Genomic DNA, 16,952 nt, shown 5'->3' with positions numbered 1-16,952 from the left:
GCTGTCACCCACCCCTGTCACTTATCACTGGTGTCCCCGGAAACCAGGCAACGTGGCAGCCACTGGGCCATCCCAATGAAGTGGCACCTGAGCTCGCAGCTGCCCACCTCCAGCGATATTCAAGTTAATCTTGGCAACTACCTCATGTCTGGTTTCCATTGGCAACCAGTCAGGCTCTGGGCATGACCCTCTCCAGTGGACAGCCTCTGCCTCCACGTGGCTTCTGGCACATGACCCTGGCCTTCCTTGGGGCGATCCCAGGGCCGGCGGGTGGCTGGGGGCTGGGGTGTCCAGGTGAGCCCAGCTCAGAGGGCTAGGCATGCACTGGGGGTGGGGGTGGAGATCAATGGGTATTGATTGGGGGAGGGGCTGCAGAGGAGGAGGCTTGGGGGCTGGTGGGGGGCTGAGTGGCACACTGCCAGGAATAACACCAATGGGGGAGGAAGTGCGGACAGAGCTGGAATCAGCCCTGAGGGGGCCCAGAGCGGGGCTCTGGCTTCCTCCCCTCTCCCTGGCTGCAGGGAGCAGGCGGCGCCTGCCCTCACACCCCTCTCCCAACACTCACAACCTGTCCCAGCGCCCTGACCCACTGTGGACCCCCCTCCCTGTGAGCCCTGCCAGGGAGGCCCCTCCCCTCCTCTCCCTGCGCCCTGGCCCCCCACTCCATCCTTGCTGGGGCCTTGTTTGGCTTGGTTTCCCTCTGCTCTCAGGCAGGTGGCGGGGGAAGAGTTAGGGCCAGGCCTGAGCCCTATTAGCTTTGGTTTCTGAATCAATTAGGAGCTCAAAGCCCCCACTGGAGGGGGTCTGGGCCCCGTCAGTGCCGCCCTGGCTCCCAGTGACCTGGGTGTGGGAGCTGCTGGCCCCTGCCCTCTGCCCGAGACCCAGAATGGTGCAGCAGGGTCCAGCCACGGCCTCGGGGACCTCCCCCACATGACCTGGAGCTTCTGGGCTGGCTTCTCTGTGCATCTGAGACCCCTCCCCAACAACACGGTGGGGGGCTGGGGTTCTGGGGCCCCTCCTACTGTCTCAGGCCCAGGGTCCCCGAAGGCGGGCAGGTTGGGGGACACATGGGCCCCGGGGTCACTCACATCCCTGCTCTGAGCCCCTCCCAGAAGCAGGGTCTCCCCCCAGGCCACTGGGCCTGGGGCACAGGGTGGGGGTGAGGCAAGTTCCAGCTGACCCCTGTGTGACCCTGGGCAGGTCCCCGGCCTCTCTGGGCCTCTCCCCATCTGGACAGATGTTGGGCAGGAGGCAGGAGAGGGAGCCCAGGAGAAGGCAGCCCAGGCTTGCTTGAGGACCCCGGAGCCCGGGCTGTGGCTGGCAGCAGAGGCGGGCGGGCTCCCCTCTCCTCTCCATGTGCCCCCCAGGCCAGGCCGGCCCCTCTGCCTGGCTCCCTGCCCCCCTCTGGCCGGCCTCTCGGCCCCCACCTGTGCCTAAAAGCTGCCCACAGGATCCCTTGGTCCTAATCCCAAAGGAACGGTTTGCAGGAAACGTGTTGGGTGCAGAGTAGGCTGCAGGGAGGAGAGAGACCAAGAGCCCATTAGGGAAGGGCCGGCCAGGCCCAGAGAGGGTGTCCAAAGCCTGGGGTCACACAGCCAGCCCTCTGCACGCACTCCCATGGCACCCCGCGCCCCATGGTCCTGGGGGCCGCCTGTCACCAAGGGCATTTGGTAACTTCCAAACTGCTGCGTGGGGCAAGGCAGGACAGCCGCAGGTCTGCAGGCCTCACTCCCTCACTCTAATCAGGGTGACCAGGGCACTTGGTCAGGGGCTGCAGAGGGGGAGGCGAGCAGGGGCCTAGCCAGGCCTGGGGGGAGGAGCCTGGGTTTGTGGTCAGAGTCCCGTGTGGCTTCCAGGGAGGAGATCTATGTGCTGTCCACATCTATTAAGTGCCTACTGTATGCCAGGCCCTGGGCACAGCCCCGTTCACCCCCAGGGGAGTCTTCTCAGGACACAGTTACCCTCCCCCACCTCACAGGTGAGTGGGCGGGGAAAGCCTGGGCCTTCAAGCTGGCTGAGGCAGGATTTGAATCTGGGGCCAGCTTCCTGGCAGTTCAAGGGAAGCTGGTTCCTGGCCTGGGTGTGAGAGGGGGCGGGGCGGACAGAGGTCACCAAGCTGTGATCCAGGGTTCTCAGCTGGAAAAGTATAGAAGGGGGTAGGGGGCTTCCAGGGCCAGGCGGAACCCTCCCTTGCACGGCGAGATGTGGCCCACGGCGGGCTGTGCACAATGCCAGCACCCACGGAGTGCTGGTTCGAGTCCCGGCCGCTCCACTTCCCATCCGGGTCCCTGGCTGATGGCCCAGGTGCCTGGGCCCCTGCACCTGCAGGGGAACCACGGATGGAGCTCCTGGCTCTGGCCTGGCTCTGCCCCAGCCATTCTGGGAGTGACCCAGTGAATGGAACACCCCTACCTCTCTCTCTCTCTTCTCTCCCCCACCCCCGCCCCCAACTCTGCTTTCAGATAAATCATAAATGTATCCTAAAAACACCCAGAATGGAGTGGGCCAGCCCGGGGCTCCGTCCCCCTGAGTCCCCAGAGCTGTGAAGTCCGGATCCTCGTTCCTGCAGCCCGCGGACACCTGGGGCCTGAGACCCCTGCGCCCCCGGTGCTGCCCCCCCCACCCCCGGCCCCTCTGGCCCTGACCACGTGGCCCTGGGCTCTCTGGAGGGCAAACCGCGGGTCCTGCAGGGGAGCCCGATTCCCACCGGCTTCCTGTGAGGCGGCTCCCCCTAGCGGGGGGGGGGGGGCCGGGGAAGGAGCCTGGTAGGTGCGGGGGGAGGGGGAGGGAGGAGTGGACACGCGTGCAGCCCCTTCCGCTAGACTGGGGCCAGAGCCTTCCGGCAAGGGAAGAGCACTGGGTGCCCAGGCTGAGCGGGGGTGGGGGCGGCCACGGAGGGACCAAGGCGCCCGCAGGGCTACGGGGGTTGGGCAGGCCCGAGACCGGCTGGAGGTCCAGGGGGCTGGGACCCCTGCACCCCGCCTCTCTGTTCACAAGGTGCCACCTCGCCCGCCGCTCCCAAATGCGAAACCCCGAGGGCAGGAAGCGCATAGCTGCGGGGGCCTGGCAGGAGCCAAGGAGGAGGAATCTGCGGCTGCCCGCGGAACCCTGTCCGCGGCGCCGCGCCCCCTCCGCCACCCGCGGAACCCTGCCAGCGTCGCCGCGCCCCCTCCTCCGCCCGTCGGCCACCCCGCACTCACCAGACCAGGCTGCCGGCTGGCCGGGTCGCAGGCCAGCGACATGAGATCTTTGAGCGGGTCCGGAGGGTTGAGATGAGATGCGGCGGGTAGCGGATAGCCCTGTGCGGGAAGTAGGTGGACGCCGTCTGCTGCAGTATGGACGTGGTGGGAAAGTGCAGGGCGGAGGACGGGTGCGGACTCCGGACGATGCCTATGCGGCGGAGCGGTCAGCGCGGGGCTTGGGCCCAGCGCTCGACCCTGGCCCCGGTCCCCACCACCACCACCACCACGCCTGTGTGTGCGCTCTGCCCCAAGGCCCCGGCCCCGGCCCCTCGCCTGTGTGCGCGTTCTGCCCCCGGCTCCGCCCCACCCCCCGCCTGTGTGTGCGCACTGTGCCCCTGGCCCCCGCCCAGCCCCCGCCCCGCCCCGCGCTCACCGTTGTGCGTGGCGATCTCGGGCCGGTGGTGCTGCGTGAATCTGGGCAGGCGCGGCGAGTTCTGCGGCGAGGGGCTGTTGAATGGCGACTTGTCCATCTCTTTTTCACGGGCGAGGAGATGCCTGCGCGGGACGGGGACGCCGCTGAGCCGCGAGGAGCCCCAGGCCCCAGCCGGCGTGAACGCACCCTCGCGCATCCGCTGCTCACTCCCCAGCCGCCGGCCTCAGCTGGGAGCTCCGCCCCCCGCGGGTCTCCCCGAGGGCGCGGCAACTCCAGCCCGAAACCGCCCCGGACCCGCCCTGTGGGGCCCCAGGGTCTGTGCCCCAAGCCCGCTCTGCATAGTCCCTTCTGTCCTTGGCCGCCTCCCCCTCCCCAGGCAGGGGCCTGCCCGCCGCCCCCCACACCGCTCTCCGCTGGGAGGGGCGTCACTGGGACGTCCCGGGGCCTGGGGGGCTAAGGGCTGAGCCACTCCCTGGGATCCCAAGGCCCACCTGGTGCCACCGCTCCGGGGTCTGGGGTTCCCTGGGGGGGGGGAACCCGAGGGGAGAGGAAGCTGGGCTGGCCCTGCAGACTGCGCGTGTGCACCCGTGTGTGCATCCGTGTGTGCCTGCGTGTACCTGTGTGCACCCGTGTGCGTATCCGTGCTTGTTCACCCTTGCATGCATGTGCACCTGTGCGTGTGTGTGTGTACCCGTGTGCATGTATGTGTGCGGACGCTCGCTCACAGGATCTCCCAGCAGAGTTCCCCCGAGTGGAAGCAACCCCAGGAACCCACGGGTCCGGACCAGGGCTGGGGGAGCTGGGCGGGGGAAGGGGGGGAGGCCACGCGGGCAGGAGCAAGCCTGTGGTCCTCAGAGTTGACCAAGGGGAGTGGCAAGAAATGGCTCCTCTGAACCTTCCCGGAACTGCTGGGGGGCGAGGCTAGGGTCCTGGAGGCCTGGGTGGGACGGCCAGGGGACCGGGACCAACGCCCCCTCCCTCGTGTGTTTCTCTCTCGAGCTTCCTGCTCCTTTATTCCCAGTTTCCCCTTCCCCAGTGACCAGGAAGCGGGCTAGAATTCTCTCGGGGAGGGCTTCGCCTGCATCCCGGCTCTGCTCACCTGGGCCCTGCGCCCCTATGGGGGACCCTGATGGAGCTCCTGGCTCCTGGGTGCAGCCTGGCCCCGCCCTGGCCGTGGTGGCCATCTGGGGAGTGACCCAGCTGGTAGAGGACCCCTCTCTCTCTCCCTCCCTCTCTTATTATCTCATTAAATAGATAAATAAACCTTAAAAAAAGTTTATATTTGTCATAATCACCAATATCTTTGGAAAAGTTTTTAAGTATTGGGAAGCTGTCAAGATTATAATGATGGATAGGGGCTGGCGCCGTGGCTCACTTGGTTAATCTTCCATCTGCGGTGCCCGCATCCCACATGGGCACCAGGCTCTAGTCCTGGTTGCTCCTCTTCCAGTCCAGCTCTCTGCTGTAGCCAGGGAGGGCAGTGGAGGATGGCCCAAGTGCTTGGGAGGACCAGGAGGAAGCACCTGGCTCCTGGCTTCGGATCCGCGCAGTGCTGGTGGTAGCAGCCATTTGGGGAGTGAACCAACAGAAGGAAGACCTTTCTCTCTGTCTCTCTCACTGTCTATAACTCTACCTGTCAAATAAATTAAAAAAAATGGATAAAAGTTTTCCAAAAACTCAAACTTTAGCTTTAAAGCTCAAATTTAATCAGTTACAGAATATATTTTTAGTTATTTTATTACATATTAAAAATTTATTTGAGGAGGCCGGCGCCGTGGCTCAATAGGCTAATCCTCCGCCTAGCGGGGCCGGCACACCGGGTTCTAGTCCCGGTCAGGGCGCCGGATTCTGTCCTGGTTGCCCCTCTTCCATGCCAGCTCTCTGCTATTGCCCGGGAGTGCAGTGGAGGATGGCCCAAGTGCTTGGGCCCTGCACCCTGTGGGAGACCAGGAGAAGCACCTGGCTCCCGCCTTCGAAACAGCCGGTGCGCAGGCCTCAGCACACCCACTGCGGCGGCCATTGAAGGGTGAACCAACGGCAAAGGAAGACCTTTCTTCCTGTCTCTCTCTCTCACTGTCCACTCTGCCTGTTAAAAAAAATTTTTTTTTATTTGAGGGTCAGAGGGTCAGAGAGAGATTTGGAGAGAGAGAGAGAGTAGGCTGAAGCTAGACTGGTCCAAAGCCACAAGCCAGGAATTCAGATCTGAGTCCCTCATGTGGATGGCAGGAAGCTAATTATTTCAGTCACCTCCGCTGTCTTTCAGAATCCTCATTAGCAGGAAGCTGGAGTCAGGAGCCAGAATGGGTATAGAACTCAGGTACTCCGACATGGCATATGGGTATCTTAACTGGCATCTTAACCACTGGGCCAAAAGTCAACCCCTTGGTTATTTTTCTTGATGTTTTATATCACACCTCATTTATTTCCCAGAAATTGTCTTGAGACATCCAAACCCAAATACCAGTGTTCGTCAGTTTTTCTTATAATTGACAATGTTTCATAAAAAGAAATAACTATCTCTTGCCACTCACAGAACCTGTTATTCTCAAGACAACCAGCATGTCTATGTACAACATAAGTGCTTTATGAGGGCTCGTTCTACATCATTTCCTGTTGTTATTGTGAACGTGTGTGGGAAGTAGCACAATGAGCAATAATACAATTTTGTGGCACTGCTGAGCTGAAGATCAGCAGGTGTTTTCATCCACCATTGCTTTTGAACCATCACTGTAAGTGTTAACACAGTGGGATAGGCAAATCACACCTTGGTATTGTTAAAAAAAAAAAAAGAAAGAAAAAGAAAAAGAAAAGAGAGAGCATCCTGGGCCCCATCAAAAAGTCTCAGGGATTCTCAAGGCTCAGGGACCATGTTTTGAGAACTTTTGCTCTAGTCTTTTTTTTTTTTTTTTAAGATTTATTTATTTACTTGAGACAGAGTTACAGAGAGATGGAGTGACAAAGAGAAAGGTCTTCCATCTGCTGGTTCACTCCCCAAGTGGCTGTAATGGCTGGAGCTGGGCAGATCTGATGCCAGGAGCCAGGAGCTTCTTCAGAGTCTCCTATATGGGTACAGTGGCCCAAGAACTCAGGCCATCTTCTGCTTTCCCAGGCCATAGCAGAGAGCTGGATCAGAAGTGGAGCAGCTGGGACTTGAACCAGCACCCATATGGGATGGTGGTGCCACAGGCCGCAGCTTTACCTATTCTGGTGCAGCTCTGGCTCCCCAACCAGTCTCTTAACTGCAAGGCCAAAAGGTCCAAGTTATTGAGAGAGAGGGAGAGATAGAGATATTCTGTCTGCTGCTCCACTCCCCAGATGATCACATAGGCAGGGGCTGGGATGCTGGCATTGCAGGTGGCAGCTTTTCCTGCTATGCCCCAATGCTGGTCTCCTGCAATTCATTTATAATTGGGTTTTGAAATACTCGCCAACCAATGTCTGGTATTCAAACTAGACTTGGGCAGTTATACAGAAACAGATACTCTTGAATTTGTAGTAACTTATTTGCATTCTTAGTGAATAAGAAGTTAGGGAGCAACGTTTTCCCAGTAATTTAAATGTTTATTACCAGTTGTAATTAAATGAATAGAAGTTACTGTGATGCCCAACATAAACAAATATAGCGTCTTTGTATAATCTATGCTAGAGTAAACCATGCCACAGAACAGAATGTTATCTATAGAAGAGAACTCATCTAATGTTAGGGAAAATGAGAGAATTTATATATTCTAAAGGGTAGCAATTTTCAGAGTAGATCCAGGGAAGAGATCACCACAAAGAGTCATTTTTTGATTTAGTTAATTTTTCTTTTTTTACATTACCCATATATAATATTTCCTCTTAAAATAAGCCTCCTATTCTTCATATCTTTGTGCTATTGCTCTCAAGAGTAGGGTAGCAGGGCCATCCCAGGTGGTCTTGCTGGGAAATCAGCACACAGGACTCCCTTGTATCCTCCCCACCTTTTTTGCAACTGTTGCAAACACAGGAAATGGTGATTTGGTCCACTAGTGTGGCCAGTAGGAAGAACACCAGCTTTGGGACCAGTTCAGACCTGCTGGACCTCTGGGCAAGTAAGTTCCTTTGGCTTTCTGTGTCTTTTTTCCACCTGGCAGATGGCAATGAAAATCTGTCCACCTCAGGGCTCCTAGGAGCACTAAATGAGGTAAAGCACAAGGCGCTGGGCACAATGCTGGATGCATAGTAGGTGCTTTGTGAGAATTATCATTATGTTAGTTCAGTGTCCAAGGGACTCCTTTATATTCTGTAAGCTCTGTCTTTCTAATTCTCCTTCAGTTGTTGTACTCTAATGCCCAGACTCCCCTGGTAAGCTGTTCTGGAAAGTTAAGCAATTATGCAGGCTTCTTGGTTGGTATAGCATGGATTAAAACAAAAGTCTCTAGTTTCTCATGACTGTAGAGTCCTTTAATGAAGAGTGAGTGCTCTTTGTCCTCTTGATTTCAAAAAGGAAGTTACCTTTCCTAGAAAGCTTTTGTGTTATGGTTACATGCATTACCACGTATCTTGAATGTATATTATTTATTGTGTAGAAGTCTCCGTAGCAAGACAGCTACAACTCAAAACAGGTCCGTGGTGATATAAAATAAGAATGTAACCTTTGTAAGTACATTTTTAAGACTTTATTTCTTCATTTTCAGTTCTTTCTGTCTGACATGGCAGAAAAACCAACATGTATGCCGACAAAGAAAAATAATGATGAAGAAACAGTTAAGTATATCTTCCCAATAGAACTCTCTGGGCTTCAGTAAGATTGGAAACTATTGACTGAGTACACTGGTACAGACCCAGATGTTAAAGGCTTGCTTTTTATGGTTGCACATGAATTAACTTTTCTTAACTTTTATATTCCTTGCAGTTAAATATCAATGACAGTTTAAATCATGATTACATTTTTGAGTCTCCTGATTTTGTTAGTAATTCAGAAGACTGTTCCTATTTAACAGCAAAGGAAAACGTATTAAAATTCCAGAACTTACCAATAGGTGAGAAGAAAAATGCTATCTTGATGAGGATATTTGTACAGTTTAAGTACCAAAAATGAATACCTATTATTTTTAAAGTTTTATTTTATTTATCCGAAAGAATGGCAGAAAAAGAGGAAGTGAGAGAAAAGAGAGAGAGATTTTGCTCATAGCTGGTTCACTCCCCAAATGACCACAACAGCCAGAGCTGGGCCAGGCCAAAATCAGGAGCTGGGAATTCCATCTCCCCACTTGAGTGGCAGGGACCCAGGGACTTAAGCCACTACCTGATGCCTTACCAGGTGCATTAGCAGGAATCTGGATCTGAAAAAGTGCTGTAGGGACTAGAACTGGCATTTCCATATAAGATGTGAGCACCCTAACCAGCAGCTTAACTCACTGTGCCATACCCATGCCAATGAGAACTTTTTAAATGAAGTTATTTTAGGAAGTGGTTGGGTCGATGCTTGCTGATTGCTTTATTGAGTGTCAGTTTGAATCAAGTTCCATTTTAAGATGAGTCTCTGTACTAGGGACTCATCTTAAAATATTTTTATTAAATAAAAAATTATTAAATTAATGTATATTAAAATTTACATTAAAAAAGTAGTATGTCCAAAAAATAAAATGTCCAAAAGAGTGAGACTTGGGTTTCAGAACTCTTTATGATGGAGAACATCAAATTTATACATGGATATTCAGTTATGTTAAATAGTGTTTGTTTATGTCTTAATTACTAATGGCATTCCTGTGGTGTTTTCTCTTTTTTTCAAATTCTGTATCTAAGTTTGAGCTACCAAACCACCAATTTTTTCCCCTTTTTCTTCTCTTTGAAAGAATGGTCTGTTTCACCTTTATTTTTCAATCATCCACACTTTTTCTTTTTTAAAAAAGATTTATTTATTTATTTTCAAGTCAGAGTTACACACAGAGAGAGAGAGAGAGAGAGAGAGAGAGAGAGATCTTCCATTGATTCACTCTCCAATTGGCCGCAATGGCAGGAACTGCACCAGTCTGAAGGCAGGAGCCAGGAGCTTCCTCTGGGTCTCCCAAGTGGATACAGGGGCCCAAGGACTTGAGCCATCTTCCACTGCTTTCTCAGGCCACAGCAGAGAGCTAGGTCAGAAGTGGAGCAGCCAGGTCTTGAACTGGTGGCCATATGGGATGCCAGTGCTTCAGGCCTGGGTGTTAACCTGCTGTGCCACAGCGCCAGCCCCTCAGTGTATCCTTACATGGCAGAAGAAACAGTTTCTATCAAGCCTTTTTCATGAGGGCAGAACTCTCACAGTCTAATCACCTCCCAGTGGCCTACCCCTTGACATCTTGCTTTGGTGATTGGGGTTCAACATACACATTTTTAGAGGCACCCAATATTTCAGACCACAGCAGTGAGTAATCTTCCAACCTTTTGTTGAATGCTTTTACAACTGGACAACATAGTTTTAAGTATTAAAAAATACCATTCTCACATTATTAAAGAATTTAAAGAATAGGAGAGAGAAAACATCTTTTCAACTCAGCAATAACTAATCTTTGGCTGACTTTTTGTATCAGCAAATACAGGTCAACCTATTCCTTTTAACACTTCTGTACTTTCTCGGTGCATAGATGTCTTGTTCTTCAGTAGCCAGTCCCCTCTGGGTAGTTGAAAGGTGATATTTTCTCTATTTCTTATAATGCTGCAGCACTGAACATACCTATCTTTTCATGTATATTTTGTACTATTTTCTTATAAATGGAATTGTTGGGTCAGAAAGTGTTCAAAGTTTTAAAATTGGGTAATCATTGTAGATACTATGCCAAGATACACTCTCATCATTAGTGACAATGCCCATTTTTCATTCCTTTCCTATGTGAATTTAAGGCTTAAGTGGACACACTTAATTTATAAATTTAAGATTTTTTTAATTATGTATTTGAGAAGGGGAGAGAGAGAGACAGCACTCTATCTGCTGGTTCATTCTCCAAATGCCTGCAGTGGCCAGGACTGGAGCTAGGAGCCAGGGATATAATCCAGGTCTTCCAGCTGAGTGGCAGGAGCCCAATCATTTGAGCCATCAGAGCTGACTTCTAGGGTCTGGATTCCAGGAAGCTGGAGCTGGGAGCCAAAACTGAGCATCAAATGTAGGCACTCCAGTGTGGGATAACCACTAGGCTAAATGCTCATTCCTCCACCACTATTCAATTACTGAATGACTTTATGATAAAGTCCCTTTCATATGTCATAGAAAATTAGTTTTTGGAACTTGCTCTCCTTTTGCCATTCTTTTGGCCATCCCACAATAAATGTAATACCTTTTCCATATGATGATCTTCATGCATTTTCAGGCTTTATTCCTGAATGCTTGTTTTATTCCCTCTCCAAGTCTTCACTTTGCATATACAAGGTTCTGTTATGCAGCTAAGCACTCCACTTTGGGTTCTTTCCATCATTTTCCTGTCCCTCCTCCCTATTCCTCTCCTTTTCCTTTCTTCCTCCCTTGATGCCTTTATTCCTGGTTATTTAATAAAAAACACTGTATCAGGAACTCTGCAAATCATGGGATGACATGCAGTGTTCCAGTGTGCCCCTTAGAGTTGAACATGAATTTGCTAAAATTTTGACCAGCAGAGACAAGTTCAGCTGGCTGCGTCCTTTTATCTTGTTACATGGACTATCATAGTTTTTTTGAAATTATATTACACCATTAACTCTTTCTTGCACTTGTAGTCATTTTAGTTTCTTGCCTCCTCCCTTTATGCTTTTATTAGATTTAATTTGTCATTAAGCTACAGGTTATATATGCAACATGTTATGTTTAATTCTTTTGTATTTCACCTAGTTTTCTCATTTGTTATAATATATTTTCAAAAAAATTATTTGGGCCAGTGCCGTGGCAGCCATTAGAGTGAACAAACGGTAAGGGAAGACCTTTCTCTCTGTCTCTCTCTCTCTCACTGTCTACTCTGCTTGTCAAAAAAAAAAAAATTATTTGGAAGGCAGAGTGAATCAAAATGTGGTTCACATATTGCTTTGTGGGGGATGACCTAGCTCCAGTGGTGCTCCTAAGCTGGCTGGCACCTAGCACTTAGCACTTAGTGAGAGCTCTGCATTCCAGGGCATTATGCAGGTGGCTTGAAATCAACAACAGGCCAGTGTTAACCTGTATGTGAGCAAATGCTGCGAGTCAGCGTTTTTCCTCTTAAACATTCACAAACATCTCACCAGTTAGACAAGCATTTAAAAATATTCATTATAACTTAAATATAGAAATGATTTGTGTGAAACTTATGACAGGACTAGGCATATAGTAGAAAAAGGCTTGAAGCAAAGGCAGGCACAAGTGGTGCATTGCTTTAAATAGTTATTAGGAAAAGAAAATGAATATCAAAGAAAATGAATATCACCTTAGTACTTTAGTCACTTTGTTGGAAAATGTTTTTGAAATACAGGGTTAGGACTGGGGCAATAGGCTTAATAAGGGTGGGCATTGTGTCACAGTGGGTTAAGTCGAGGCTTAAGATACCTGCGTCTCATACCTGAGTGCAGGTTGGAGCCCTGGCCACTCTGTTTCTGATCCATCTCTCTGCTGCCCTGTCTCGGAAGCATCAGATGATAGTTTAAATATGTTAGTCTCTTCCAGCCACGTGGGGATTCAGGTGGGAGTTCTGGGCTCCTGGCTTCAGCCTGGCCAGCTGTGGATATTCTAGCCATATTGAGGGAGTGAACCAGCGATGGGAGATTCTCTCTTTCCCTTTCAAATAAGGAAGTTTTAAAAAATATTAATACTTTATACACATTTGATTATATTATGGATAAGAGCTACAATAGGTAGTGCGTCTTGTATTAGTTTTCTGTCTACAGCAACCAATCTCTTTCGGTGCCCAGTGCAACAATCTTTTCTCTCCCATTTAAGGAAAAGACACACAACAGCCCACTTACCCCCGCTTTCGTGGGCTGTCCCATGGGGTTAGGAAACAAAGGAGGAAGCTAGGAGTGGCCCTGGAGGGGCTGCCCACCGCTTTGTAGAAATGCCCGGATCCCAGAGAGAAAATGTTACCGGAGAAATTGTCTTCACGCAAGAAAGAATTCTGGCATGAGACAGAGAGTAGTGGGAGGTAAAATAGCAAGGTTTATTAGGGAAGGGACATCGGTAAGAACGGATGAGCACCTCTCCAGACAGGACCTGAGAGACTGGGGTGGGGGGGAAGGAGAGAGCTTACTTGGTTGAGTGGAGAAATTACACCTGACCAGGCCAGGCGGGCGGCTCAGCAGAGAGGCAGAGGGCTGAGCGCGCAGTCCGGTTGAGACCGGGCGGGGGTGGGGGTGGGGGTGGGGGTTTAAGGAGATGGGTCTTGCTTCCCCACCTCTGCTCCTCTTGGAACAAAGGGCTTTTTGGATGTAAATAGAAAAACTTCTATCTGAGTTTTCCCCTGAAGGTATCTGACAGGAGGAAGCCTAGCTGGCACCATCCTGAGTTTAGAGGAAGGGTGAGCAGGACCCCTGGAGAATGGGGATCTGGAGCAGGGTGTTTGAAGTGCAGACACTGGGCTGCACCTGGGAGATTGTGGAAGATTTGTCAGGCAGAAGGGGCAGGGACCTCCACCTGGCAGGTTATCAGGTAGAAGGGGGCAGGGCAGGATGCGAATACCGGGCTGCCCCTGAAACATTGTCAGGATGACTTTGAGATGCAGATGCATATGCTGGACATAGATGTCTTCTCTTTAGGCCTTTATGTCACACACACATAAGCTCATAACTGACTTCCTACCTAACAGAATGAGGTTGAGGCTAAGGCCTGTGTTGGGGCTGGAATGTGCACGCGCACCACCCATGGCATGGGAATGTACTTGCGGGACGCGGTGCGGGCAGGTGGCTGAGGATGAGGGTGAGGGGCCAGAGGCCCCTGTGAGCCCCAGGGTGTCTCTGCGTGAGTCCCAGGGCGGGTCTGTTTGTGGTGACCACATCCTGGCTGCTGGTGGACGCATGTTGGTGGCTGAGAGTGAGGCCAGGCTTTGCCTCAGAGCAAAGGGGTTCCCGGAGCTCCCGCTCCCTCATGGACAGAAATTTCTCCCACAGGAGCCCCTCAGCCAGGTGCAGCCGGACCGGAAACGGATCCCGCGGTGTCCCGAAGCAGGAGGGCGGCGGTGGCGGCCCGTGGAGAAGGCAGCTCATCCCTCCTCACGGGCGACGCCCGCCCGGGGCCCGCACCCCGCGCGCCAACCGCCTGCGCCCCGTGGCTCCGAGTCCGCAGTTGGGAATGCTTGGGCACGCGGCGTCCCGGCGTGCAGAGGGTCCCAGGCCGCAGTGCCACGGGACCCCCGGGGCATGGCCGGCGGCCCAGGCAGAAAGGTCAAGGACCAAGGACGCGGAAGGTGGAGCCTGGGCCGGGAGGCTGCGGCACAGCGCATCCCCCGAGTGAGGACCGCGGCAGGCGGTGCCCGCCTTGGCTCCCGGGCGTTCCAGGTGGCGTCCGCGCCGTCTCCGCGCGGGGCGCTCGCTCTTGGTGCCGGGAAGCGGGGCGCCCGGAGGTCGCGAAGCCACAGCAGGGGCAGCCCCGGCGGCGGGCCCGGGGCGACCGGCAGGGCTAGGGCGGGCAGCGGCAACGCGGGTCTCGGGAGGCCGCCCGCAAGTTGCTGGGCGCCGACGCGGAGGCCCGAGAACTACAGGACAGGAGCTCAAAAGATCAAACATAATCAGGTAATGATAAAGAGAAAAGAGGCCCGTACCTGCAGGATCAATATCCTGAAATCAGTGTAGCCCGTGAATATGTGAAATTATTGCATGTCCGCCAGAAACGTATACAAACCCCTGTGGAATGTAAAAAAATGCAATTATTGAAAAGTGGGCTTAGTTGCCTGTTGGCTGAGTCAGAACAGTGGCCTATCCCAGGCTTGTGTTTCCTGTAAGGCTGGAAGTCTTACACTACCCATGAAACCATAAAGTCACAGAATTCATAAGTATGTCCCAGTTTCCAATCCAAATCAATGGATAAAATTAGTTCCGTAGTTCTACTGAGCCTTTGTGAAGTTTTGTTTTATTAAAATACTACTATCTCATTTTTAGGATGGTTAATCATTTGTAATCTTTCTCTTTACTGTATTAACATAAACGTGGTTTGAAGTGGGATGGGTCATTTTTAATACAGAAACTTCAAATGTTAATGACCATTAACAAGAAGAAAGCTTCATGTTGGTCACATCCTTATCAGCATTTGTTATTTTCTGTCTTTCTGATTAGGGCCATTATAATGTACATTTACTGACTGGAATGTGAACCATCCCAGTTTTCATGGGATAAATCCCAGTTGATTATGATGTATGATCTTTTTGATGTTTTGTTGGATTTGATTTGCTGGCATTTTGTTGAAAGCTTTTGCATCTATGCTCATCAGGCATATTGTTATCTATTTTATTTGTTGTGTCCTTTTCTGCTTGGGGAATCAAGGTAATGCTGAATTCGTAGATTGAGTTTGGAGAGTTTCATGTTTCAGTTTTGAGAAGAATTGGTGTTAGTTTTCCCTAAAAGTTGGGTAGAATTGAGCAGTGAAGAGACCCATGTGGTCCTTGGCTCTCCTTAGATTAGAAACTTTTAATTACTGACTTGATTTAATTACTCATTTGTCTGTTTGTGTTTTCTATATTTTCATGGTTAAATATTGGTAGGTTATTTGTATCCAGAGATATGTGCATTTCTTCTATGTTTTCCAGTTTGTTGGTATATTATTATAGTAATCTCTAATGATCCTTGTATTTCTGTTCTATCAGTTGTCCCATCTACTTTTTTTTTTTTTTTTTGAAAGGCAGAGTGGACAGTGAGAGAGACAGAGAGAAAAGTCTTCCTTTTTCGTTGGTTCACCCCACAATGGCTGCTGTGGCTGGCACACCACGCTGATCTGAAGCCAGGATCCAGGTGCTTCTCCTGGTCTCCCATGTGGGTGCAGGACCCAAAGACTTGGGCCATCCTCCACTGCACTCCTGGGCCATAGCAGAGACCTGGACTGGAAGAGGAGCAACCAGGACAGAATCCGGTGCCCCGACTGGGACTAGAACCCCGGGGTGCTGGCGCTGCAGGCAGAGGATTAACCTATTGAGCCATGGTGCCGGCCCCATCTACTTTTTCACATCTGGTTTTACTTATTTGTATCTTCTTTTTTCCTTTGTTTACTGCAGCTAAAGTTTGTCAGTTTTACTTATGTCAGAGAACCAACTCTTGGGGCTGGCGCCATGGCTCACTTGGTTAATCTTCCGCCTGCGGTGCTGGCACCCCATATGGGCACCGGGTTCTAGTCCCAGTTGCTCCTCTTCCTGTCCAGTTCTCTGCTGTGACCCAGGAGGGCAGTGTAGGATGGCCCAAGTGCTTGGGCCCCTGCACCAGCATGGGAGACCAGAAGGAAGCACCCGGCTCCTGGCTTCGGATCGGCACAGCTCCGGTTGTAGCGTCCATTTGGGGAGTGAACCAAAATGGTTCACTCTGTTTCTCTCTCTCACTGTCTATAACTCTACCTGTCAAAAAAAAAAAAACAAAAAAAAAACTCTTATCTTATCCATCTTTTATACTGCATTTTAAGTTTTTACTTCATTTATTCTGCTCTATTTCTTTCCTTCTCATTTTTGTTACTGTTTTTCTAGATGTTTGAGATGCATAGTTAGTGTGTTTAATTGCTATTCTATTTTTTATATGTATACTTCTTGTTAAAAATGTCCCTTCTCATATTGCTTTTGCTGTATCCCAGAAGTTTTGGTATGTTGTGTTTCTATTTTTATCTGTTTCAAGGAATTCCTTTTGGTTTCTTCAGTGACCTGCAGTTCATTGAGAAGCATATTGTCAGTTTCCACATATTTGTGAAATTACTAGAGTTTCTTTTATTGCTGATTCCTAGTTTTATTCCATTATGGTAAGAAATTATACATGATATTATTTTGCCTTTTTTTTTAATCTGATGAGGCTGGCTTTGTGCCATAATGTATGTCTGTACTACAGAATGTTCCATGTACTGATGAAAAGATTGTGCATTTTGTACCTGTTTGATGGGACGTTCTCTAAGTATCTGATGTGTTCATTGGTCCTGTATCATTATATAGCTAAGCTCTAATATGTTTTTGTTGATATGTTTGTCTGGATATTCTGTTCATAGATGAAAGTGGAATGTGGAATTCTGCTACCATTGTTGTACTAGAGCTTATTTATCCCTTTTGGTCTATTAATGTTTGGGCAATCTAGTTTTAAGTATATGTTCATCTCAAACCGTTGTATTTTCTTGTTGTGTTGACCTATTGATCATTATATGGTCACCAGTTGTGTCTGTTTTTACATTAAAGTCTAATTTGGGATATTTATAGCCACTCTCGTTCAAAAAGCTTTTGGTTTATGCC

The 16,952-nt window shown here is 50.6% G+C and overlaps 1 protein-coding gene and 1 pseudogene across 1 annotated transcript in view; one reads left to right on the top strand and one right to left on the bottom strand.

Annotated features, from left to right (window-relative positions):
- The window catches only part of LOC149120381 (nuclear factor 1 C-type-like), a 33,026-nt gene extending 29,099 nt beyond the window's left edge, over nucleotides 1-3,927 (bottom strand). Inside the window, exons 1-2 of the mRNA XM_089321650.1 lie at nucleotides 3,616-3,927; nucleotides 3,201-3,390 (exon numbers count right to left, since the gene is read on the bottom strand). Of these exons, the coding sequence (XP_089177776.1) occupies nucleotides 3,201-3,390; nucleotides 3,616-3,811 (386 nt within the window). The 5' untranslated portion in view covers nucleotides 3,812-3,927. The remainder of the gene's footprint in view (nucleotides 1-3,200; nucleotides 3,391-3,615) is intronic.
- A 9,636-nt stretch (nucleotides 3,928-13,563) lies between these two features.
- Nucleotides 13,564-16,952, top strand: part of LOC127489172 (septin-14-like) — a 27,719-nt pseudogene continuing 24,330 nt past the window's right edge.

The sequence above is a fragment of the Oryctolagus cuniculus genome, chromosome 19 (assembly GCF_051225735.1).
Source record: "Oryctolagus cuniculus isolate XC-2025 breed Fujian yellow rabbit chromosome 19, ASM5122573v1, whole genome shotgun sequence".
Taxonomy (NCBI): Eukaryota; Metazoa; Chordata; class Mammalia; order Lagomorpha; family Leporidae; genus Oryctolagus; species Oryctolagus cuniculus.
This window is presented reverse-complemented; position numbering and strand designations above follow the sequence as displayed.